At 40.2% G+C, this 27,347-nt stretch overlaps 1 protein-coding gene across 1 annotated transcript in view; it reads left to right on the plus strand.

Moving 5' to 3' along the window:
* The window catches only part of LOC132333775 (connector enhancer of kinase suppressor of ras 2-like), a 170,389-nt gene that overhangs the window by 54,186 nt on the left and 88,856 nt on the right, over nucleotides 1-27,347 (plus strand). Inside the window, exon 2 of the mRNA XM_059859201.1 lies at nucleotides 7,904-8,067. Coding sequence (XP_059715184.1) covers nucleotides 7,904-8,067 — 164 coding nt within the window. The remainder of the gene's footprint in view (nucleotides 1-7,903; nucleotides 8,068-27,347) is intronic.

Raw genomic sequence — 27,347 nt, forward strand, 5'->3', positions numbered from 1 at the left:
CAGGAATTTAATTGTGCTAATTCTCCATTTTGATTTGAGAATAAATCATGAAGATTCTTCTAGATAGATTCATAAATCCAAAAATACGTTGTATTGTCTTTTTAGTTTGTTCTAAAAGTTTTGTGAAATTTGGACATGTATTCCAGGATGTCTGTGCTGGAACCAGCACTTCTGTCAGGACAGGCTCCCATCAAACACTGACTCAAAAAAATAAAGCTGTGTTTACACAGTCCAGCAAGGCAAACAAAAGCACTTGCCTTGCACTGGGCCAAAGCATTTCTCTTTTAAAATAGATGTAACAAGTTCAGGGTCCCATGTCCTCAGCTCAGACACTCTGGAATGTGGAATAATTTCATTAATTACACAGGAGGTCTGAACCTGGAGGCTTGTGAGCACTTCCAGGTCATCCCTCAGCCATGCTGCTCCAGGAATGACTGGGGGCTGTGGTTATATCTTCATCAAGGAGAAAATTAATGAAGCTAAGGAAGGACGTAGATTTTCATTAGCACATAGAGCTAATTAAGATGCTTCTGGGTTTTGTCACTTTTATGGGAAGTTGGTCAGTAACAGCATCAATGACATATCTTGAGGTTAAATTGTTGGGAAATGTGGCAGCAAGGAGCACACACTTGGGCCTGAAAATGTGATCCATTCTCTCTGCATGACACTTCTCTTCCAGAAACCTCTTTGTGGCCAGGTCTGGTTCCAGCAAGCTTCCTGAAAATGCTGTTTATTACTTCCATGGTAATCCCACAGCCCCACGACACCTGTCAAATGTTGAGGACAAAGTTAGAATGGCTTCACTTCCTATTATTCATTCATTGGTAATGAAGGCAGAGCTATATAAAGTCATTTACTTCATATATATGAATGTCAATTTAAGGGTGATGGCATAGCATTAAATCAAATTTTATTAGTTCAGCAGTTTGTTCATTTGCTATTAATATTGCTTGACACATCCCCTTACAGAACCTTCTCAGCTGCTGTGAACCCTTAAAATATTGATCATTTGAGCCCAGCTTTTGTCTTGATAACACAGTTATCTTGGAAAATTGCTGCTGGACTTATGGGCACTGAGATTATGGGAAAGCCCCTTGCTTTAGCCGTACTAAAAATAAAATAATGAAGTTACAGGGGTGAAGTCGTATCCCCACTGGTTTTGGTAATGGGGTAGAATTTGGGAGGCTGGTCTGTGTCTCAGACATGTACTGTGGTGAGGGGACAGTGATGTTTGTCCTGATTTGGAGGAAGACACTTTGGAGGGGAACAACAAGAGCACTTAGGAACTGCTAAGGATTTTTCTGTTCCCTGAGGAGTTTGTCCCTTTGTGATCTGTGAGTGAAGCCCTGACCTGGTCTGGGGAGAGAAGAGGAGCAAGGTTGGATGTTTCCAGCTCGTGCTCTTCCAAATCTGCCTCCCTGCTGGTTACAGGGGAGACAAAGCTGACAGGCTCTTATTTTTCACACATGGAAAATAAGAGAGGAGAGGCAGCGTGGAAGGAGAAAAAATGGGATATGGGGAAATGGGAGCTGGCAGTGAATGAAAGGAGTTGAAGACATACAGGGTTTTTTAGGGGAAAAATCCCCAGAATTTTTTGTGCTAAGAAGGGGAGAGTGTTCTTGTGGCTGGCACAGTTGAGCCAGGGACAGCTGCAGGATGAGTTTGGGGAGGATGAAGAGCAGGAATGAAGGGCCAGAAATGCAAAACTGCTCCAGCTGTCAAGAGCCCAGCTGGATTCTGGCACTGAGAGTGTCTGCAGGGGGCTTGGACAGGGCAGATCCTGGTGCTCTTGTGGATCCTGACGCTCTCAGGAGAGAAGAATGGAGCAAAGGTAGCACCTCATGGACTGCCCAGCCCAGAGCAGTGGCCTGACACCAGTGGAAGAGTTTATGCCAGTTTGTGCCCAGTGCAGTTCCACCCACGCTGCAGCCTGGAATGGCAGCCAACACTTTTGGTGTCAGTTGGTGCCTGGGAAGCATCAATTCAGGGTGCTCATCCCGCCCCAGTTCCTGTTCATGCAGATGAGGATCTGTAAATTCAAGCAGCACAAGTCTGCCTGTATTTGCATCTAAAACATCCATCTGTATCCCTGTGAATGTCGGAGTGACGCAGAGGAAACTCAGCCGGGAAGCAACACTTAAACACATTCTACGTGCACAGTCAAGCATTCAAAGGTCACATAAAGCCAGAATCGAGGCATTCTTATTTTCAGAACAATTGGAATTTTTATTTTCCCTTTTCTGTGTTGGTGAATTTCTGCTGTGAATTTCTTCTATCTTTAAAATCACTATGGTGCAATTTTAAATGTAATTTTTTTTGGTGAAATTCTGTCATCTAACTGCTATATTTCTCTAGGTCAGGTTTGTGACATGTCGGCTTAAAGATGCAAAATACTGCAATCCTTAGATTTCAAATATACTCTGAAGTTTAAGAAAGTTGAGGCCTGAAATATTCCAAGCTTGGTGTTTTCCAGTGTTTTCAAGCATGTTCCATCTGTCTCTTCCTGAATTGTGGTAGTATGAAGATCCTTTTCTCTTGATGCTCTAAATAGTTTTGATTTTTCCTCCTGAAGAGCTTAAGAACAAATCTCTGGTATTTGAGAGTCAGCTTAGTGTGAACATGGCCCTGAGGATTATGCCTTTTCTTTATTTGGACTGAATAATTCTTGAAAAGCTTTTGAATGTCACTGGCAAAAATACCCACCTGATGATTTTCCTTGTTACAAGTTATGTAAGAATTGGAAAGGCTCCACTGTGCCTGAGCCCAGGGTAATAAATCAAAGGGGTTTTGATCAAGAACACGGCTGAATTGATGTGTGTATTCAATAAAATTGCATTTAGGAAAAGGCATGAATTCTTTCCAGTCTCTCAGCCAGCCAGACAGTCAATTCCTTCCAGATCTTTCGAGCTAGCTGCTGAATATTGCTTTATATGGAAAATATCCCTTGTTCTTTAAAACAAAAGCACCAAACCCAACTTTTTTTGCTTTCTGTAAAAGTTACACTTGGACTGAGCCTGTGGATGCTGTTAAATGCTGGATGTATTTAAGCAGATCTGCATATATAAACTGAAGGTTGTGACAGAAGCAGTTCATGCTGCCTTCCCCAATTAATCAGAGAATTTCCAGCACAGTAGTGAGAGATTTTACATTTCCTATGAGGGAAGAGCTGATTTTCTAGACTTGCAAGTCCAGAAACAACAGCACAACAACATTAGAAAATTGATATTTGTCCTGGTTTCTCTTTGATCTGTTGATTTTTCACAAGTGACCATTCTGCAAGAGCAGAGATAGTGTTGTATTACAGCTTTTAATAATCAAATGAGGCACATGAATAGGTTATTAATTTGTCTTGGCAGGCCAAAGTGTCATTCTTCTGAGCAAACAGATCATCCCATCAACTTTCAGCTTTTGTCCTTTGGATCCAGGTCCCACAGACACTTCTACCTCAGATTCTTTATTATAATTATTCTGTATTATATTCAGATTCTATATTATATTTATTTATAGACCTTTGTGCAAATGGGAGTTTAGTGTCATGCTGTGTGCTTTTAATTTCTAGATATGGTTTTAATCAGGAGAACCATTGAATACTTTGTCAGACCTCAATCAGAGAGAGGCTCTCACCTCTCTTGCAGCAGTGCTGAAGCCAGGAGTGGTCGATGCATTCCCACCGAGCTGATTTCCTTCTTTTTCACCCTAAACCCCAAAACCAACGCTGCATTTTCCTCCCAGAGGGGCTGGTTTTGCACCCCCTGGTCTGCCAGGGAGTGCCCCTGTGGGAGCTGCTGTGTCTGTGCCAGGCAGAGCTGGCAGGACCTGCCCTGCCCTGCCCTGCCCTGACCCCCCTTTCACAGCCAGGGTTTGCTGCTCCAGCCAGCTGCTGCATTTTCCCCTGGGAATTCTCATGGAGCAGCAACAAGCTCACCCTTTGGGCAGGAATTGTTTAGGAGAGATTAAAAAGCCAGAGTAGTTTTCAGTAGGTTGCAAAAATCTGTTAAAATATGGGAAAAAGAAGAGAATAGATGCGTGTAAAAGATGGAGAGATCTATGAAAAATTGGAAATTACAGGTTTTGAACTTCGGAATTCCTTCTGGGATGGATCACACCTGACAGAGTTATTGCTCCTGCAGTTCTCCTGTGAGAGCTGTCCTGGCTGCACCATTCCTGCACAAAAGGCACAACTTGGGCTTTCCCTTCATTCATTTTATAGTCATTTTTTCAATAATGGTAATATTTTCACTGTCTCTCTCCAATGCAGAGGGGAAGGGACAGATGTTTTTATAAATAATGGTAATATTTTCAATATCCCTGTCCAACAGTGGAGGGGAAGGGACAGATGTTTACATAACATGGCAACAATGTTTGTGCTTTTAATGGAAACCAAACCTGCCATTTGTTGACACGGATGGAAAGATTCATTTTAATCTCAGTGAACCTTATTGCCCACAATATGTGGCATCTCTTCTGTAATGTTTGCTCTGAGTTACTACCTAAATCAGATTTAGTGATATTTTAAGGCTTTGCTTTGTTTTCTGTTTCAATTTTTCTTTTTTCTTAATTATGCATTTCTAAAAATAAACATTTTCAAGCTGACTGGCTCTTCTTTTCCTGCCCTTTCTCCCTAACAATTTTCTATTTTCTACCTCCTTTTTATTCATGTTTCCTTGACTTTGACTTTAGATGCTCTCTTTGCAAAATAACAGTTTGCAGTCAACATATCAGAGTTGCTTCCTCTTCTTCTGCTCTTTGAATATGGATAAAGTTTTCCTAGGCCACATGGATTCAATATGATTTTTTTTTTTTTAACTTAAAAATGGAAAGAGAGACTATGGAATCACAGAATTTTTTAGGTTGGAAAAGACTTTTGAGATCACGGCATTGAACCATACAGCAGGAAAATGTCAGAGTTTTCAGGTGGGTGCTGTTTATGGGATGTTTTCCCTGATTTCCCTCTACAAGGCCATTTTCTGAGCACAGGGGTTTCTACAGCTTCTAATGCAATGTTCAGCCAGAGCTGCTTCCCAGCTGACTCAGTCAGCACTTGGGCTGATGGATAACTCCTTTTTTCTTGTCCTCTCAAATAACACTGAGAGATTAGTAAATGTCTTCAACCTTCATTGATTTTCTGTTAAAGTGAGTTAACTCCTTGAGCCCGTCTGGGCTGGAGAAATAAAAATTCTCCAACCCCCAGCCATAATTTTCTCATCATGGGCGTCAAGCCTTGGCTTGAAAGTAAAACATCCATGTTTAAACAATTTTTCTTCAATCACTTTATTGTACTCTGAAGGAGATGGTTAGTTAAAAAATGCACACAAATAAAAAAGAATGTGCAGCAAGAGAACTGCAAATTTCTGTGTTTCTTGCCTGACTCTGATGTTGTGTATCTTGGGACCAGTGGGTTAATTTTATTTACCTACATCTGAGCAGAGCTAAAACCCGTTCTTTCTTCAGCTGTGAATCTGAACTGCTTTAATACTTATCTGTAAACAGAAATGATGTTGAGGGGAAATGCATAAAGAGCACTAATGAGACCTGAGAGGCTTGAGGAAATAAATATTTCATTTGGTTTGGGTGAGTCAACACAAGCTCGTTCTGCACCCTTTCCAATTTCATCTGGGATATTTTAATGTAAAAACATTTGGAGCCCTGACAGTAAAGAAGATTTTCCTGATGCTGAATTCCTGCTTTGGAATGTTTCACATTTCAGTACCTGGCTCCCAGAGAGACAGAAAAGCAGAGAGCAACGGGCAAATCTCTCTTTTTTGGTGTGTATTTATTAAGTGCTGTCATTCTGTGAGACAGCCTGGCCCTTTAATGATATATTTCTATATTCTCTTGTCAACTGCCACACTGTTTGCACCAGTAAGTAAATGCCTTGTAAAGGTGCCCTGGGGAGCTATTACAGAGCAGCACAAATAATACAAATTTGATATTTTGCTCTGCTGTCATACATTCTCCCTGGCACAAAGGCAGGTTTAATACATCTGACTGCACACTTCTCACAGCGTGGCACATTCACTTGGGTTTTCCTAAATCTCTCTTAATGCTACAATTGCTTGTTGGGGCCACTGATCCTAATTTTTTTAATTAATTTGCTTTTGTTGAAAATAATTTATTATCTAGTAGCAGTTTTGTGACTTTTTTCCTGAGTTTTGGGGCAATGTCCGCTAAAAGCTAATCTGGGAGGTGCGGGGTTTGGAATTTTTGCTCTAATATGTTTTTAAGAATTGTTCTTGAGCAAGAGGGAACAGAAATGTGCAACAGCTTGGAGTTGAAAATGTTAAATAATAAACAGAGAATTTGCAGCGACTCAGCCAATTGAACTGAACTATACTTATGTAAAATCATTCATGAGATCATTAAAAATAATGAACAGATGCAAAGAAGTTGTTTCCTATTTGCAGACCATTCTAGAATAGAGAAAAGGTTTAGGTATTAGTTACAGACTGCTGATTTGAGCTTTAAAAATCTCCCAAACTGCCTAATTCTTTTGAATCACACCATAAAATATGACATTTTTATCACTGAACTAGCTTTGTATGGGACATAGGTGTAAGTGAATATAAAGCTGTGCACCTGACTTGGTAGATGAGCTTTTATCTCTAACATAACTCAGGACTATCAGTTTGCTGAGCACATAATTGGATCGTGTTGAAAGAAGAGTTAATGAAATGAAACTGCAATGTATCCCCTTGTATTTACTGAGAGAGGACAAACACTTTGGTTTGTTTCATCCTATTCTCATCAGTCCTTTTGTCCCAACTGAGCTGTGTTAATTGGGGTGTAAACTGGGGACACCCAGCACACCACACCAGGTGTCAGGACTCTTTTTCTCAGTTGTTCTGCAAGGTTGATGTCTATTTGATATTGGCTGTGTGCAGAAATTGCATTTCAAAGCTCTGTCATAAATGAGCAAGCTGGTTATTTCTGTGCTTTCTGGATCTCTGTAATTTTATGGATTTTGGATTTACCTGCATCACTGCAGGGCAAATAACTGAGAATGAGTGTTTCACTTTCCTTGGTAGATGGAGTTATTGAAGGTGCATTTTGCAGGTCTCTAGAAAATCATGTGCACATCACGATTCTGGTGAATGTGACAGCCCTTGAGAGTCCTCTGAGGGACCTCATGTAGCTTTCAGCAGTAGATCCCTGTGTTCAATTCATTGTTCTGGCTGGAAATTCAAGGCTTGTGTGGTTCAGAAACAGATTTGGAGGAAGAAAAAATCTTTCGGCGTCCTTAACCAGTTTCTTCTCTGGTCTGAGAAACAAAATAAACTGTTATTCTCACCCTATCAAGTTTCTGTGTGAAATAGAATACAATTTTACCCATGCACAAGGAATTGTTCCTAGTTGGAGGTGTTGCAACAAAACCATTTTTGTGTTGTTTGGATTCAGAAATCTGGATAATCTGGGGTGAGAATTGGCAGTGGGTGTAGCAGAGTCAGTGTGGGTGGTTTTTCAGTGAGCCTGAAAAACTCTTCCTGATCAGGGACAGCCAAACTCTATGACCTTGGAGAGTCCTGGAAGAGTTACAGGAAGAATTTGTTCCTAATCATAAGATAAACTTATATTTAGGTCTTTGCGACATCACGAGAAAAAGGGTTTTTATAATGTCACTCTCTGTGCTGCTTTGTCCTTCCCTTGTCTCCATGAAGGTTTTGAATTACTATTAAAATGTTTTAAAATGTTGAAAATAACACCAGTGATGTAAACTTCTCTCTTTAGCAGCATATGCTGGGTTATGTAAGTTAAAGTTCACTTTTCATTGCATGCTCTCTATAACAGCCCCAAACAAGGAAGCACACTTACACTCCCAAAATTTTTCTGTATTTCTGAGCTACAGAACTCTTTCATTGGGTTTTTCTCCTCTCTCTGAATCTGTGCTGTTGGCTTTTCTAACCAGGCCTCGACGATTGCCTCCAACAATACATCAAAAACTTTGAGAGGGAGAAGATCAATGGGGAGCAGCTGCTGCACATCACTCACCAGGAGCTGGAGGAGCTGGGGGTGACTCGCATTGGCCACCAGGAGCTGATCCTGGAAGCAGTTGATCTGCTCTGTGCATTGGTAAGTGACTCCTTGCATCACTCACCTGGATCAGCTGCGTTTACAAATTTACAAACCAAACTAAAAACTAAACCAAACTAAAAATAATGTAGAGATTCCTCTACGGCCACACGTTCAAACAGCCTTTGCTTCAGTAAGGGACAGACATGTCCTGGCTTCTCTCAGCTGCACAGAAACTATATTTATCCATTTAATGATTATGTCTGATGGACTTTGATTGCTTTTCCTCTGACTTTCTTGGTCCTGCATTCAAATGCTGCTGACTATCACTCCTGGCATCCATATGGTTCTGTAATTATGTGCCATATGCCCTCGTATTTCACTGACATTTGCCACACTGCACTGAACCAAGTAGACCTGAGTGGTTTAACCATGCCAGCATTCAGAGGGATGGTACCACACAGCCAGAAGGGAGTGCTAATTAGACTGGAAGATTGTTTAAAATGAGCTTTAAGATGGGACTGGAGTGGTAAAATTGACTTTATCTAAACTACAGACACATGTGTGGACTAAAAGTTGGGTTTGGGTTTTTTCAGGTACCTGCAAGCTCTTGGAAGGACATTATTTGTTCATATTATTAATTACTAAGTTACTAATTTTGTTAACCTCTTAGCTAAGTATTTGATATCAAAACATTCTTTTTTCCTCAGCCAATTTATTCCTACCAGCTAATAAAATGTGATGCATTAAGTTAATTCTAAAGACAAAATAACTTCTGTTCATGTAGGTGGACAGGTGAAAGAATATTAAAAATATTAAACCACAAAATAATAAAATTACATAGGTAAATGACACGTGACAAGCATAGTGTTTTACTTCTTTATCAGGAGTTCTGCTTTTGAATAACTGGGTTATCCTGTGGGAATTCGATAAAGAGAAATTGTTTCCAAGAGGGAAGCTGGCACTTAGAAGTAAGATGGGAAAAAAGTGAGGCAAAATGCACTTGATATGGAGAAAAAAAAAAAAATTAAGCACCTCTTATTATTCATCTTCTGTCCTGTACCTTGAATGACAAAATACTCTCAGTGTGCCTTGAGATCTGCCCCTCCAAATGAAATAACTTTGTCAGAGGAGGGGAAGGCTTTAGGGGCAGGTGTGTGCTGCAGACCCCAACAGCCAGGGCCTTTTGGGAACACCTGACCCCAGACTGGGGAGCTTTTCCCTGGACACCTGATGTGCCACACCCCAGGAGCCAGCACAGCCCGTGTCACTCTGTGTCACCTGAGCAGAGCCCTCTGTGCTCGGTCACTCCTTGGGACACAGCAGCCCCCTCTGGGAGAACATCTCCCTTCAGTCCAGTGTGTCCCCGAGGAGGGCCCTGCTGACTCTTTTATTCTGATTTTTTTTTCCTTTTTTGAGCACAGAAAATGTACCTCTTGCTGCTGGTCAATGGTGCAGCTCTCGCTGTGCTGCCTCATGACCTTACTTTTCCTTTTGAGGCAGGATGGGGATTTTCCAGCTCCTGGTATCATTTATTTTGCCTCCTGCCTTTCTGCCCTTTCTCTTCCTTTCTCACTCTGGCTCTAAAATGCCTTTTTCTTTTTTTTTTTTTCCTGCTTCTAAATGTTTCTCTCCCTGCCTGTTCCATGTGCTTTTCTGCTGCCTGCAGCTTTGCTCCTGGGGGTGTTCTCCTGTCTCTGACATTTCTCCTTGGCTCTCTGTACATCATCTTCTTCAATTCTTGTAGGATCACAGAAAAGTTTTACCAGGCTCAGTAGAAAATCTATTTTAAATCTGTACTCATTTATTAGGATTTGGGTCCATGTAATCAAAAAGCATTATTAAGAATCTCATTTTAATTATTTTAAATAATGGCAATAATTGAATGAGAGGAGAGCTGATGCTGCCTTTATGAGCTGAAATACATTTCTAAAATATCACAATTGTATTCTTATTCTGTGCTAACTCTTGAAAAATGAATAGATTGTTGCACTAGTGTCTGACTGCTGGCCAAGTGACCAGAAAAAATTGTGACTTGGAATTGCTCACTGATATGGATTTTTAGAACAGCTAGTCCAAAAACCTGAGGAAATGTCTTATTTTAGATGTAAGTTTTAAAGGGGCTATAGAGTATCTCTATTTTCTTTATGCCACTAAACAGGAGTTAACATATAGGAAATTATTGAAATCAGAATGTCTTATGGAACACATAATTTTACCCCTAATTCACTGAATTGCATTACAAATTTAATACAGTTTATGGGCAGGTAAAACTGAGCCCCAGGCAGTCAGGAATCAGTTCTTTAATGCCCTCTTTAATGTGTGCTGGAAATTTGGACAGAGTGCAGAGCACAAGCTCTGTTTGTACATTCATAAATAAAAATACTTGAATTTTATTTTCAACTTTTTTTTAATGGAAAAAAGAGCAGGGAAGCACCAACTCCAACAATCTGGTCTTAAAAAGCCACCTGTGGAGGGGAGGCACCATCAGCACTTTGCTCTGTCCCTCTGTCCCTCCCTCTGTTCATCCTGGTGTGTTCCCAGTGGATCTGCTCCTGTTCCTGCTTCATCCCTGCCCTGCTCTTGCCCTGCCTGGGCCATGCCAATGAACATTGATTTTTTTCCCTGCATGGATTTCTGGATTGATTTCTGGTTGGCAGTGGGCAGTGCCCAAGTTCATGACCCATTTCTCCCAGGCAGCCTCAGCAGGATCTGCAGTCCATCCCTGCAGGGTGGGCTGTGGGAGCAGGAGAAACCTTCCCTGGAGAAACCTTCCTGGAAAGCTCAGGGCTGGTCAGGAGTTCCCTCTGGGCAGGGATTACTGCAGAACAGGAAACCCAGGGAGATGGGACTGTGTGAGCTCCTTGGGACATGCTGGAATGTGCCTTTCCTGAGGGTCTAAGGCCACTGCTTTTGTGGGATGGGCACTGGGCTTTTGGTGGGGTTACACCAAGAATGGTGCCTCAGCTGCAGTTCCAGGGATGCAAGCTCTGGAGAACCCCCCCAGAACAAAATGCTGATCTGTAAAGAAAGTTGTAATTCAAGAAGAAACTAAAACTAAAGGAGTAAATTCCTGATTTTTATTCCTATTCTCAAGCTACCTATTAGCCAGATTCCAAATAGAAATTATTAAAGGCTGGGAGGGTTTGTTATGTTGTGCATCAGCCCTTGACATGATTTTTACACCCACTTTTGTTTTGAAAGCAAGCTGAGTTCAGGTAGGAAGTTCATATGAGAATCCTGGCTAGATTCCACATGGAAGATGACTTGCAGTGGGAAAGAAAAAAATGTAAGAAATGTGAAAAGGCAATAATAAGAATGTTCAATACTCCCATGCAATATGGTGATATAGAAGTGTATGCATTTTACCTGAAAGTTAAATAATTTCAAATGTCAAAATCATCTCCTTTATGAAAGGGTAAAATCAGAGTGCAAAAGGTGAGAGGAACTTTTTCTGTAGGAAAGAAAGTCCAGGCACTATCTGGGGCTTGCTGAGGGGTGAATTCATGTGCTATGAAATGCAAAGTCACAGGTGAGCTTTACTTTCAGCTTCAGTTCTTTGACCATTCTGGAAAGACATTTTTGAATTGTGCTTTAATTATGAAGAAAATTGGGAATGATGGCTGTGGGGAAAAAGTCCAATCTGGAACATCAAAGTCCTTTCTTGCTAGGGTGGTCAGAAACTGCTCTGCAATTATTTATTTGAAGTGACGTAAATAACATTTAGGGACTAAAAATTGTGGGCCACTTGGATTTGGACTGTAACTTTATTGAAGTTGAAATATTATTTGGGATATCTATTGGAGGACTTGTTGCAGAGAGGCTGAATCTGCAGAAGTAGCAGAGTCTGGGGAAAAGAACTTTTTGATAGAGAGTAAAGTATCCTGGAAGCAAGAAAAAGGAATAGTTTTGAGGTCAATGTGGCTTGCTGTTCAAATCTGCAAGTAAATTTAATTTAATTAGGACAGTACTGGAGCCAGTATATTGTTAAAGTCTGCACGAATTAAAATATAAACAGGGAAGAAAGGCTGATAATGAAAGGATGAAAATGAATGGGAAATGAAAAGAATGCTCCAATAGAGATTGTATCTCAAGTAATTAAAAGTACTGTTAATTCACAGGCGTTCAACTTGTGAAATAAGGCCTTGTGCTGGGGAGAAATTTCAAGGAGAAATAAAGATTAGAAACTTTGCCTGCAGTTTCTGCAAGGCCACAATCCAGGCAGGGTGGGGTTTCTACCAGAAGAAAGTCGCACATTGTCAACACGTTTGTAACAACTGCAGGAATTTAATTTATTTTTATATTTAGTTGTGGTTTTAAAAATAATGTATGGGACAAAGCTACCAAACAAATATCTCCCCCCTATAATTTTTCTAACATATTTCTTCATTAAGCATCTCCCTAAGAAAATTACAACAGCAATAGGAATTTGTTGGTCAGGGGGAAAGCAGTTTGCAGTGATTTATTTTGAAGCACACCATGGTGAAGGTGAAGACTTTCATGGCTGCCTCTGGATCTATTGATAACATTGTTCTTCTGAATTAAAATTATTCAGGTTTCTCCTAAATTAATAACATTTTAATGGCCACACCTACAATGACCTCTCTGAAGGTCCCTTTAATTTTTCATTCTGCTAATACTTGACTTTTTGATTTGTCAATTTTGCAAGTATATCAGGAAGTATTTTTTTTACTTTACCTGATTTGTGAGTGAGTTTCACTTTTAACAAGTCATTCTATGCATCAAATCCTTCTTTTCCAAGCATATTTCAGGGGTTATTCAAAGGTAATAATTCTAGACTAAAATCTTCATTTTATGTATATATTGACACTTGAGCAGGTGGAAATAAATCTCATTTTTTTGGAGTGGAATGTCATCCCTTTTGGTGAGAGATTAAGGGATTCCATCTTCTCAGTGGAATGAGGAACCTGGCACATTATTTTTGTCTCCACAAACATGTATGCATCCAGAGAGTTTTATTAATTTCAACTGGAAAAGAAGTTCAGCTTTTGGCAGTCCAGTGCTATTTATAATGCTGTGCCAAAACATTGAATTAATACTGTTGAATTGAGTGGGTTAATTATTGCACATATTAGAACATGTGTATCATCTTTTGATTAGTCTAATTAGCAGCTTCATTCTTTCTTAGCCTTTCAAATCATGGAACTTGGACAAATACTGATTTTAAAGATTGTCTGGGTCTGGGTTTGGTTTTTTTTTTTTTTTTTCTTTTAAAAGTCTGTTGACAATTTTGGTATTTTCAGATTTCTCTTAGGATAAGGACATTGAAGGAGGATAATGAAGTTTGTACAAATAATTCAGAGTAGCCTAAAGTCCTAGGATTTTACAGGTGTGTGTGCTTGGCTAGAGGTAAAAATGTCATGGTTTTGCTAAGGTGTGCTGGAGAAGTCTGGATGTAATTACACATTATTTGTGTTGAGTACCCACCAAAATGAAATCCTTCCTAAAATCAGCAGGCTAAAGGCAGCTCTGGGAGCTGATCTAAGCAAAGAGCAAAGTAAAAGGGGAATTTCTCTTGATGTCTTCTCAGTGTTCTCTTCAAGGCCCACTGATTCCACACCAGTTCCACAGTAACACACAGCAGGAATATTTTGGGTACTGCAGCAGCACCAGCAGTGCTGGTATAAAAGTGCAGCAAGCAAAATTTTCAGAGGTACCCAAGCACAGGGTTGTTACAAAAAGAATTTAGGACAAAATTGACTTCTGGATTTGTGGTTTTGTGTTAAATACATTAGAAACTTAGGCTTGGACTTTCTAGAGAGCTTTATCCTCTCTGAATTTCACTCCTGCAGAGCAGCCATGGCCACACAACCTCTGATGAAGGCCCAGATCCCTCTGGTTATGGGATGTGTGTTTATCCTTTGGCCAGACACAGACTGGAAATGGTCCTGTTCAGGTGTTCCAGGGAGAATTTCATCCCTTGCCATAATATGAGGTGCACAAAGTGGAAATAGGAGAGTTGGAAGTTGGCTGCATTTTATTCAAATTTCAGCTTCTGCACACAGTCCAAAGGGGAATGCAGGGCAGCTGAAATCCAGGAGAGCACATCTAATTCCTGCCCGCCAACAATGATATTGGGTTATCAAGCTTCAGATAAATTACTTTGGGATATTTCTCTGTTCTTCCTACTTATGGTTTTGTTTACGTTAAAAAACCAGGAAAAATACAAATGTGCCATGTTGATTGCTGCTAATTACTTGAATTTATGCACATCATTTGCCTCTGGAGCAAGATAGTGTTAACAAGAAAATGAGAGGAAAGAAACCTCTGTTTTCCCTGTCTTTTGACATAGTTGAGAGGTTTCCTCTTGTCACACAGTAATTCTTTTTCACAAAATAGAAACATGTTCCATTCCAAGTGTTAAACCTGTTCCCAAGCTTGTAATTTTCCTCTGAAAATGCATCTGTTTAAGTAGCAGTGAGAATGAGGATCCCAATCCATGGCAGGCTTGGCTGGTGAATGCTTCTGAGAAAGAAATGTACTTATTTCCATTTAGAAATGTATAAAAAAAATCCATTTATAATAATCCATTGCTGTGTTTCATGTTGGTTCTGTGTCTGGGTAAGCTCAGTGGTATTCTGATCCTGAACCTTTCATTCCTTTTCATACTGTGAGTTCCTGTCACTCATTGACAGAGAACAGCCCCCCAGAATAATTGCAATTAAATTCTATTGCTACTTATTAGGCCAATGCAGGAGCAGAAATTCATGCAAATGAATAGGTAGGTAATGAGCTGGGGTTAAAAACCATGTGTGTGCAACTCTGAAGGGCAGGGCATTAGGGCTGAAATTCCCTTCAACTCATGTTGGGTAATATAATAGTATTATTATTTCCATATGTTCTTCTATCCCTGGTTTAGGAGACATTAGTGGAACACTCATTTCTGACATAATTTTGATTTCTCTTGAGGTTTGGAGCTGGAAGTCAGGGATTGTGTTTGTAATTTCAGCCCTTCTGGGTGTCTGGTTTCTCCGAGGCTGATTGATCCTGGTCACTGCTGGGGATAAAGAAATGGACATTTTCTCTGCACAGGGATAAAAGAAAAACCTTTATAGCAACACCCTGTTCCAGTTCATGGTGTTTCTGTTGACACCAGCTGCCCCAGCATGGCATGGTGCACTGTTAAGGGACTGTCTATTGCTTCTTTTGCTTTGATTTCTCTGGGCTTCACAGGCATACTTTCCTGCACAATAATCCACTCTGCCAATACCTGTGGAGAGCAGAAAGCAGGAATGCCAACTTTAATGTTTTAACCTTAATTTTAACCTGAATTGCTCTGTGTAAGCTCTCCTGTGTCCCCAGCCTCAGACTAGCCAAGATTTGGATACTTGATTTGTCTCAGCAACATGGAGGTCCCTTGTGGTCTCCCAAGGATGCCCACCCAGCTTTTGTAGAGCAATTAGAATTGACATATCCAATTAATTTAGATGAATTATTGCTCTTCTAGAATCTCAATGTGAAGTGTATGGAACAGCCTTGCAGTGACACATGAACAAATTGTGCAGCAGACCATTCACATTTTCTCTTCCATCCTTTTCTTTCCACACTAAAGGAATTAGAAAGAAGGGTGCTTGTTATATTTTCATCCTGTGTCATCTCTTACTCATGATAAAATGTGTTGCTGGATTTCTATATTTCTTTTAATCAAATACATGCAAATCTTACAAAAAAAATTCTGAGTAAAGCATAAAAATCCAGATGTTGCAAAGTTTGCTTTGGTTCCATAAAAATGCCTCTAAAACACCAATCTTTCATGAAGGAGTTGAGCTGAGTAATTTTAAATTCTAAATTCTTGAGTGGTAAGCCTTTCACTCTGATCTTTTATTGCAAATACAGAAACAAGAGTTCAAGTGGGACATATGAAAGGAAATATTGGTTTTCTAAAATCATGGCTTGGAGCACTGAGGGCTTTGTGCTTTTTGTCAGAAATGAGCAGAGGGTTTGGGTCTATTGCATCATAGCAACACTTAATTGTACACTCCTGCATGAAACATTTGAATATATAATTTAAATCCATTAGCCAGCTGAGGTTGACAATCTCAATTTGGCAGCTTTATGAAAGGTCTTTACCAAAGCTGTGTGAATTCCCGTATTTATTTGGGTGGGAGAACCACCCAATGGGACTCATTCTCAAGGCAGGTGAGGTTTCCTGTGGTTGTGCTGCCCAGTCCTTCCCCACAGCACCTCTCAGTTCTGAGAGTTTTGTCTAATCCCAGCCCAGCTCAATGGAACTGGGAGCCCATGAGGATTCCTGCCAGTGCTGAGAAGGTCCCAGAGTGACATTCTGGGAGAAAATTCTCCTCATCCTTGGGGAGAGGCAGCAGCCCTGGGCCAGGGACACTCAGAGAGGCTGTTCCTGGCCCCAGACCTGTGCAGGTGTCCTGGGAGCCACGTGGAGAAAGGGATGTGGGAAGGAAGAGGATGCAGACCATGAAAATGAATCCTTTTCAGTGGAACTGATGCCTTGTGAGGGCTGCCCTAGAACAGAGGCTAGACACAGTTAGAGAATAAAGTAGGGATTTATTAAAAGGATCTCCTCCATGGATGCACCTTGGACAGCACCAGAGCCCAGCCAGGGCTGCACCCAAGAAGCACCAAAATGGCCCCAAAATGCACGGCCGGGCACGGGGTCTCTCCCTGGGATCAGCTCTGCTCCATTTGCACCTTGCAGTTCATTGTCCCAGCCCAGCTTTAGCCCAGGCACTCCCACCCTGCTTGTTTTTCTCTCTCCAGCCCATGGGGTTTGTGCTCCTGGGCTGAGATTTGGGTCATTTGTCCTTGGTGCCCAGCTGGAGCAGGAATTGTTTTGTCTCCCTGCTCTGTGCACAGAGCTCACCATCCCCTGATGTGAAGCCCAGACCCACACACTAAAGCAGCACAGAATCTGAAAAATATAAAAGCCAAACCTGAGGCATCACCACCCTTGGAATGCTCCAGGCACTGAGGGACAGCCCATTGACTGCATCCAGCTAATGGAATATTGATTCAGTCCTGGGTAATTATGTTAAATAGGAGGGGAATATTAGATCATAGAGGATAGAGGAGTCTATTTTTAGAACAAAAAGGAAGAATAATACACACTAGTGCAGGAAGAGATAAGCTTCTCCCCTTTAAATGGAAAAAGTGTTTTTACACTAACAAAATTTAAATTTCTATAAGATAACCCGAGAACTCAGTGATATACAGATATTTCCTTGGTTTATTCAGGTGCTGAAAATCTTAACCATCAAAGAAATTGTTCTTTCTACGATCCACATGAAATACACTGGTAATTCTCAGTCTTTTAATGAAAAATAATTGCACAATTTCTTAAGTGGTATTTCAGATATTTAGGTATAAACAATATTGCAAACATTTAAAATTAGCTTTTAATTTTTTTGGTAAGACTTTCTCTTTCTTTCCACTGGAAAGGACTATGTTGCCTGTATTCATTGTGTGTTTCATTTGCAAAAACTTCTTTCCCTTGCAGAAAGCACCAGTTCCCTTTTCCCCTTTTCAAATCAATCTGATTGGAAATCTGTCCCCTGCAATGCATGGTAGCAAGCACTATACCCTGTAGAATCTCTCAAGGAAATACAGGGAGTAGCTCAGTGAAAGTTCAAAAAAAGGTCATTTTCCCTACCAAATAATTGCTTTTCTAATTTGCAAGGAGCGTTTTCTTTCATAAATTCCTGGTAAGATATTTTTCATGCCACTGTGTTACATTATCAGTGTCTATGAGCTGCCTGAATTCCTGAGTAATTATCTGTGATCAGTTATTGTCAGGGATAAATTCATCTGCATGCAAATATCTGAGCATGCACATGCATATTCATGTCACTGTTGTTGACTGAGTTGCTTGAGCAGCCTTCAGCAAATTCACAATCCAAATAGATAAATGAACTTTTTTCATACTCTCATTAATGCCCATTCAAACGAATCTTGTTACTAATTTAATTTCTATATGCTGCTCTGAATTGTTATGAATATGTGGAACATTTCTGCAGAGTTGGGGTGGTTTTCATGTGGAGCTACTACTTCTGCAGGGATCTGTGAAATGGTCAGGGCTGGTGTAAGATTTCCAAGACCAGCTTATCATTTATCCCCTGAACTTTGAATAATTAACCATTGATACAAATTCTAATTTTGTGCTATGTACTGAATCTCTTTTTCTCTGTAATCTTACATTTCTGCCCTAAAATTCATTTTAAGAGATACTTTAAAAAAATGAGGAAATGAGGCTTTCCAGGATTGGATGGTTGGTTCTTACACAAAGCTGTTATGAAATAAATAGCAAAGTTTAATTGATCACAAGGTTTTGGTAATGAATAACAAAGGTTTGTGGTTATTAAACAGTGAATTACACATGTACAGCTCCCTTAGATATTGCAGAGAAAGGTGAATAAAGAGCACTGAGCTGTACAGCAAATGCTTGAGATGCTTTATCCTTGCCAGTGGAGTTCCCTGGATTGGTAACTGGGAATGCAAAGAGGAATTTGGGTGTGATTTGGGTATTTCTGAGACAGAACATATCAACAGGAGCCCAGTGCACACCAGGGAGCAACAACAGCAGGCTGCTAATGACTCATGCAGGCAGGAATTGCTGATCATCTTTAGAAGCTGGCAGATCACGGTCCAGTATGGTTTTGGAGGGAATATCTCGTGCCATCCTTTGCTCTTGTTTGTTTATCACAGCATCCCCAGTCAGCAGATTGCTCAGAGCCTGTTTTCCTACACATATGGAAGAGGTCAAGCCACCCTGGCTGTCTGGCTTGCATATGTTTTGTAATGGAAGCCATATGCAGGTCAGTCCATCCTTAACACCGAAATAAAATATTGGGAACAATAATCCTGGGGATGTGGAAAGAAGCCACAAAACACCCAAACCCCCTCCATCCTCCTGGGCCTCCCTTTTGTGCCCATCAGAAAGGAAATGCTGCCACAGCTTTATTTCCCCACTGGTGTTTTCCTGGGAGTTGACATTGGAGATGTTCAATGTGCCCAGATGGCAGCTTGGCACTGCCAAAGGCTGAGTGGATGCTGCAATGCACCCACCACTTTGTCAGCAGGGTCACCAGGAGGTGGTTGTGGTCACCAGGAGGTGGTTGTGGTCACCAGGAGGTGGTTGTGGTCACCAGGAGGTGGTTGTGGTCATGAGGAGGTGGTTGTGGTCATGAGGAGGTGGTTGTGGTCACCAGGAGGTGGTTGTGGTCATCAGAAAGTTTTGTTATTTTGTGCTGCTGGGATATTAAGGTTTTGCTCAAAGAAAAGTATGAGAAAGCATTAAATGCATTTAGAAACAAAGAATTTTTTTTTAAAATGCAGATTTTCTTCCAGGGATTTTAGATCTAAACTTGTGGTGAAGTCAGAGCTGAGGGGAAAATGTGAATTAGAATCAGAGTGGGAGAGCAGCTCCAAGGGATGCTGGTGAGGTGCACAGGAAAAGCCTTCTTACAGAGAAATTAAATCACAGGTTTGGATCAATCTCTCCTGTTTCTGAATCTGAGGGTTCATCACCTCTGCAGAAATAACAATTGGTGGTTCAGATATGTAAATAGTCATTTATTATACTTTACAACTGAAATAAGATATGAGCTCTCCTCACATAAAATTTTTCTTTCTTAAAGCTTTGGTGAGAATGGGCATTGAATAGCCAAATAGCTGGGTTGATGTTTAGGTGTTTAGATTATTTACAAACAGAATAAAATTAAAATTAAGGGACTTTCTGAATGAGTCCTCTAAAACTATGAAAAATAAAAGGAGCTTTCAGACATTAATTAAAATTTCTTCAAGGGGGAGGGGAAAAATGGAAAACCGCCAAAATATATATGGGAAAAAATGTAATTAAGGCATTCCTTGAGCATGGTCAGCAGACTCAGAATGGCATGGCCTTTAAAATTAAATGCACTTTCTTTACACTTCATATCATTATGGCAGTCAGGAGTCTGCATGACTGAAGAGCAGATCCCACATTTTTACAGACCTTATCCAAAAATGACATTGGTGATGTGTCACAGTGTGCTGGATCTCATGGGGGACAGTGAGAGAGAACTGTAAAATGCATTTTCAGAAAATGCACAGCCATCACACACACATCTCTGTCAGGCTGCCCAGTGGATCAGATTGGTTTCACTCTGTGGGAGAGTTTTGAAGCCCATTCTGTGTGTAATGAGTTTGCTTTCCTCACACTTTTTTGTGGTTTAGGCACTTGGCTTCTCTCCCCCTCTCTCCCCATAGATCCCTGGGCAGCCCTCCACACCCAAAGCAGGGAGATGTTCCAGTTTATTCAAGCTCACCCAATTAGGGGAGTATTTGTTTATTCCACAATTGAAATCATGGTGCTTCATTAGGATTAAGCAGAGCAAGGAGGCTTTGTGCAGTTTGCTCAAAGATCTGTGGAAGAGCTGCCAGGTAAAAGCTCCTTACAAAATGTTTAGGCAGGAGATGAAGGATCCTGTTAATTCCTGCTCATCTTAATCAGTCCAGCACTGTGCAGCTTTAGGCTGGCCTAGAGTGGGGCAAGCCTTACATAACCTGAGATCCTTGAACAATAGATCTGCATCTCCATCTCTGACCTCATCTGCTGCTTTGCTTTCACCAGGAGCCCAATCACCTGACTCTGAAGTCTTAAACATAAAGTTAACAATTTATTTCAAAACCTTATTTGGAAAAAATACCTGTTTCAATGGCTGGCCTTACAATCTTTTTGAGTCTGATTTTTAAGGGAAGGCTATAAAGTTTTAATTCTTATCTTAAATAAAAATCACGTTTGTTAAAAATAAAAAAACATTCCAGAACACCTTAATTATGCTTGATGATGTATCTATATATCTAGGTATCTATTTTTATATATAGATATCTCAATTGCAATGTGAATGCTAAAGCTTCTTCTCTAGACAAAAAAAAAAATATAATGCAGATCTTAATTTTTTAAATAGGTTAAAATATTTAATCTTATTTCTAGATCTGCTTAATTTATCTATTTACAAGATAATAGGAAGGTGTGTGGAGTGTTTAGGAGCTCTGTGACACGTTCCAAATTATAGACTCAGGAGACAAAGAATTGTGACACAATTTGCTCCAGCAAGGTGGGATAATTATAATGGAAGGGAGAACAAGGGGGAGGAAAGCTGCACATAAAAAAGCATCGAGGTGTTTCAAATAATAGACTCTAATTTGTATTATGATGTTGCATATTTGCATAGTATTAGCATAGTTATTAATGAACTCCATACTTTTATTTTGATGAAATGTCACATTCTGTGCACATAAACTGTGCTATGATACTGCAGTTAACTGGAGTGATGGGCAAATGTTGTTAAAGAGAGGCAGAGGGATGGGGTTTATTATATATTTATGGTATGTTATTATGCTAATTTACTGATTTAGAAGGAGAAAAGCTTTTAAAGAAAAAGCTGAACCAACTTTGGGCCATATTTTACTGGAGCTGCATTCCCCAGCCATGAATGGAAATTATTTTCCTAATACATTTACAGTTTTCAAAACAATAGCACTAGGATTTTATATATACATAAAAAATACATACATTATTAAATATATCAGTGTATCTATAAACTGAGTGAGCTACAACTAACACATTCTCCTTAACAAAACTTAGAGTTTCTTTGATTTATTTTAACTTCTTATGAAATGGTGTCATAACTTGCATCACATTATAACAATTATCCCTATTTTACCATTCAGGAAATTTTAAGTTTTAGGTTCCAGTCTCTAGACCTGAACTTGTGCACTGGTTCATAGGATCCCTAGTTTTAAAATTATTTGGTCTTTTTTAAATTGCTATTCAGCAATTTGAAATGACCAGCCTGTAAATTCCTTTTCAAGAGGAAAACCAGACACACCTGGTGGAAATGCACTTGGACTTGATGCTATTTCAATATCTTCAGTGTGAAGTTGTCTCATAAAAACTTCACCACAAAAATTTAGTGCAATCAAAGAAGTGCTTACAGAGACAAGTTGTTCAGAATAGGTTTTCACTGTTTCATTGTTTCTTAACCTTTAAAAACATCCCTCCAGAAAGGAAATTTAAAAGAAAAAAATGTGTTTTGCCAGTTTTCATTCTATGCATGTGCCAGAAGTATTTTTGCTAAAATCAGAGTGTATGATTAACTGTGACTTTTGCTTTTATAATCAGACAGGCTGTGTTTGCCTGGCTTTACTCTGATCTCATGGCAAGGCTGGAGCAGCAGCCAGAGCCCTGGCACAGCAGGAGCTGCAGATCCCACCTGGCACTCCCTGGGTTCTCAGGGGACAATCCCAGAGCCCAGAGCTCCTCTGGGGACTTTTCCCAAGTGCTCTCAGAGCTGTGATTGAGCCCAGGTGGGACAGGGGTGGCTCCAGGCCCTGGGGACCAGGAGCAGCCTGGAAGGGACCAGGGGGGGAGCAGAGCATCCCCAGGGAGCTGCTGAGCTGCTGCACACCCACAATAAATCAATTTATGGGTGATCTGAGAATGGCTGAGTTGGGGAAGAAATCCCTGGAGATGGAGCTTTTCAATTCCCAATAATTTAGAGCATTCTTAAAGCTTTTGCATGAAATGTAGAAAAGGGACTGCAGCTCAATATTTAGGCTGTGGTGTTTGAAATGTCTTGAATTTGGCAAATTCCATGTAAGGTGCTTGAATTTCAGTCAGTGCTGTTTCCATTCACCTCCTCAGATTTCCTGCTCTGCCCTTTTATTTCTCTTTTATGTTCAGTGAAAATTGTAACAGTTTCAAAATATCACCTACAGAAAAAGCTGTGTATGCACCCATGTGTTTGTATATTTATACATATATATACACATTACACTGACTACTCACACAAATGACAACATGAAGAAAAATTACTATAATTAGAAAGAAATCTGTTTTTAAGGTAAGTTAAAGTCATTACTTATGCAATATAAACTGTTTAGTTAAAATTACATCCTGTGCCTATTAAATTTCAATGTGCATACATTATTTCTATCTCTGTATGTCACATTACAGCAAAACAATTTCATTATAGCTCTACCTGTAAGAAAAATGCTGGAGAAGAGTTTCCACAGAAGAAATAAACTCTCCATATGCTGTAGGTATTTTGTGCTTGGCTTTTGCTCTTTGGGTGCTGGTGTTTACAAAAAACTCATTTGCACTTGGATATTTTTTCCCCATTATATTCATTTTTTTTATCTTGATGTTGGCTACAATAATTTGATCTATTTTATCTTAGTAGCTAAAATTCTCCCAGATTGCTTTATTAGCATAAAATCCTGCTTTTTATGTTATTGCTTACCTGCAGTAAGGTAGGAGAACACCTGAAGCCACAGCTGAAGATTTTTCATTCCACTTCTTTGGATATGTAAAAAGCTCAGATCTTCTGTTGTCAGATGGATACAGAATTTAAATGTGGCTCAATAATTTAAAAATGGAACTTCAAACCAGAGTGTACACACCAGGCAGAGCTCTCAGGTGGAATTGTGGCACAGACACAGGGCAGGAAGGTTCATTGGTCAATGTGTGTTTGGCTATTTCTGACAGTAAAAAGAGGAGGAGGCAGATTTCAGTTTTAAGATTATTTTTTTAAGGTTATCTCTTTGGAGGCAGATTTCAGTTTCCAAAATTCCAATTTTGACTATGGGGAGTATTCAACAACTTCTCTCTCTCATTGTATCCTTTCTGTACTAGGAAAAGCAAGAGTCTGCTTCAGGTTGCGCAGAAAAAAATTGGCATTTTCTCCTGTCACCTGAATTCTACAGTTTCTGACACCAGCCACCTGTTTTCTGCTCCTCAGAAAACCCCATCAAGTGTGAAAGCCCTGGGGGAGATCTGCTCCCTCACCACCTGCAATAACCCCAGCACCAGCACAGCAGCTCAGCCCAGCAGGAGAGGGGAACTGGGACAGAGAGCCTGGAAAGGGAGAATTCCAGAGGAAATAACTGAATTTCAGAGCTGTGCTCTGCAGGCTGCCAGCAGAGTTATCCTTCCCCCAGAGCAGCTGCACACCTCGCTGAGGAGTGGCACTGCAAGCACAGCTTCATCCTGGAGCTGTGCTGATGAGATTCTTCCCTAATGAGCTTGTCTGCCTCTGATCTCACCCTCGTGGTTAATTTCTGCCTCCTGAAATCCTCCTTTGCAGCTCCTGTCATGGAGTGGGGCATCAGGAGCTGCTGAGCTCCAGCCTGGGACAGGGGATCAGTCTCTGAACAAATCAGATAATCTGTGCTGCTCTTTTGAGGGTGTGCAAGTAATAATGCTGTCAGTGGAGATACAGAAGTTCTTACTGCTTGAGCTGTGCTTTTATATGAAATAACTTTAAAATTTAACAGATTTTCCAGCCACCTCTTTCTGTGTTCAGGATGTGCTGTTACTTTGGCACTTTCTGCAGTGTTCCTGTCCAGGTCCCTTGTTCTGAAATGGAGCATTGGTAACTTTGGGGAACTTTCTCTTCTCATTAAGCAGCTTCCTGATCCAGATTTCAGGGTAATTTGACAAATTGTGTGGCTGTGTGGTTCTAGACAGGCAACATCTGGGGTCGTTTTGGTAGTCAGGATTTATTCTGTAAACTTTGATATCCATTTCCCCTGACTGAGTCAGTGATGATGGAACAAACCTGAAGCACGATGAAACAAACCAGGGAATGGAACAACCCTTTCTTGTTTATTTTGGGATGAAAAATAATCCTGCCTATGCTAATGGCACCCTCTTGCCCCCTTTAGAGGTTTTCTCTTTTATTTTTCTGTCTTACTTTTAAAACCAGAAATTATATCTGGGATTTACAATGCAAGAAAGAAATCACCTGAATCTCCTGCCAGGAGACAGAATTTTCCAGGCTCAGGAGCATCATTTCCGTGGTGTGGCTCACAGGAGCAGCACATATTTAACTCAGGGGGAGCAGAATGTGTGGCTGGGAGAGCTGAGGTCTGGCCTGGCAGCTGTGATCATGATTCAGTCTGGCAGCTCTGGGATCTCTCAGTTACACCATGGAGATGAGGAGCCTGCAGGAATTAGAGGAGATCTGGGGTTTGGCAGTGCCATCCACAAGGCTCCTCACCTGCTTAATCATTGCCATGAGCCACAGTGGTTGTGCAAAATGAAGGGATGAGACTGATGTTGAGTTAGAATGATTTATTGTTTAGATAAATATTAGTTTTAGAGGTTGTGAGGTTTTAGAGGAGTGAGTAAGCAGTTGGTTATAGTTTAAGAGTAGTTACAAGATCTTTTTTTGTAAGTTAATATATATTTTTTTAACTTAATATATAGTTGTTATAAGGTTTTTTTTTTGGTTTTTAAACTTATTACTTTTACTTATTTTTGTTGTATTCTGGATACTTTTGTCTAATAGGCTTTTGTTTTACATGTATACAATGTTTCTATTATAGCATTTAAACTTTTAGTTTATTCTATACAACTACACTCTTACATTATAAACTCTTTATTATTTTATTACTACAGTTTTTCACTTAAGGTATAGTCTTTCTTATAACTATAGAAATATAAGCTTATGATTTTTTTAATATCTGTGTATGGTACTTTTGCATTAATCTAAGTTTCTTTTAAGGTTGCAGATGACATTTTTCAGTTTTTGTGGAAGTTTCTGTTTTTTTGATTCCCACAAATTACAATTCTTTGTTTCAAACATTGCCACTGAATTAGAATTGATGCAGTTAAATCTGGGGGGTGCCCACTTCCTGGCTCTTTTCCCCTCTGGAACAATCTCCTCCCTTCCCCATCCCTTTGGCTGCTCACTCTGAGAGCCCAAAAGAAGCCACAGTTTCCTTCACTCCTCTCCCCTGCCACAGTGGGCAGCAGAGCATCAGCTTGTGGGGATATTTCCAAGGTTTATTTTCCCAAGCACATTTTCCCATCTGATAGTTGATTAGGGTTATTTGATTTAAAAATTAAAATCTTGGATTTAGACACGCTTAAATCAAGAACAACCCACTGTCTCTGTCTTCTGCAAAGGCATTGATTTACTGTCACTTTCATAATAATTTTATCTTTTCCCCTTTATTGTGCCCCACTCAGTCTCAGGTAACCACTAACTTGCATCAGCACTTCTGCTGTGCTGAAAACTTTCCTTTCATCTTCTGTTTGCCTTTATGGAAACATTTTATCTATGTTTTGCTGTATTTTAAATTTTATATTGACACTAATTGGGGTTAGCAATGAACTCCAAGATAAAGCAAAGCACTTGTTCTTTGTGAGGTGGATTTCCTCACACACATTTCCTGCTCAGTCCTCTCTGTTTCCCAGATCTCTCTGGCTGATTACACTTGCTGGGATCTAAAATACCCTCTGGTACTTCTAGATTCAGTGATCAAACTGTATTCTTTGCTGCTTAACTCCTCTTAAAAGCAGTGACAGGTTTCCAGAGCTTTTATACAATAACAAATTATTGGGAGAGTTTTTTTCTGCTTCTTTCCAAGGGAATGAGCAACTAGGAGGATCTAGTTCATCATCCTTGTAGTGTGCTGCTGAGTGTGCAGAATGAAACCTGTTCTGGGGGAAACCAGGCCCTGCCCAGCTGGTTGAGAGCTGGAAAAGGCATCCCAGTGCATCCACTTAGTCATCATCCTGGCATGACTGGAAGTCAAGAGGAAAATAGAGCAGGGGAGGGAATTCCTTCAGTGCTGTAATGAAAGAGAGATGTGATATTAAACAGATGACACACTGCTATCACACACAGCTTGCTCTTTAGGCTTTTCCAAAGGAGAATTATTTTCTTTGGTTACACTGTTGCTAATTCTGCCTTATTTGCTCTTGGAAAAAAAAAAGTTGAAGAGCATTTTTTCTCATCTGTAGCAATTTAGTCTTGAGCTGGATGATCTGGCCCCTGCCACGAAGTTTTAGCTGTGATACAGCCTAACAATGAAATTAATTCTCTCCCTGGTATTTTAATCTCATTCTCTGCAGTCAGCTAAAGTAGCAAAGTGTTTCATTTCTCCTGGATTTCCCTCCAAGCTGGAGGCAAAGCCTTGAATTATTTCTCAGAGTGAACTTTGACAGGGAGAATGGCTGGCAGGGCAGGCAGTGTCCCCAGTGCCAGCTGTCAGAGCTCCAAACCACTTCACCAAGTGTTTGTGCTTTGTTTGCCTTCCATACAACCCAGTTTATAATCTTGTTATTGGTCGGCCTATTTCCCTTTTCTGGAGTTGCAAATTATTATTATTTCTAGTACAAATATCCGTGTTGGCATCTGTCAAGAAGTGTATTCTTTTCAATTCTTTATTCTCTGCTTTGAGGAAGAAGTTTTGACAAAAATATTAATGTGTGATATTCATGATCATCCTCTGTAATATAAGCATAGTTGAAATTAACAGTGGACAGTCAGTTCAGGCTCTGAGAGTTGATTTTGTTT

The sequence above is a fragment of the Haemorhous mexicanus genome, chromosome 14 (assembly GCF_027477595.1).
Source record: "Haemorhous mexicanus isolate bHaeMex1 chromosome 14, bHaeMex1.pri, whole genome shotgun sequence".
In the NCBI taxonomy this organism is placed as follows: Eukaryota; Metazoa; Chordata; class Aves; order Passeriformes; family Fringillidae; genus Haemorhous; species Haemorhous mexicanus.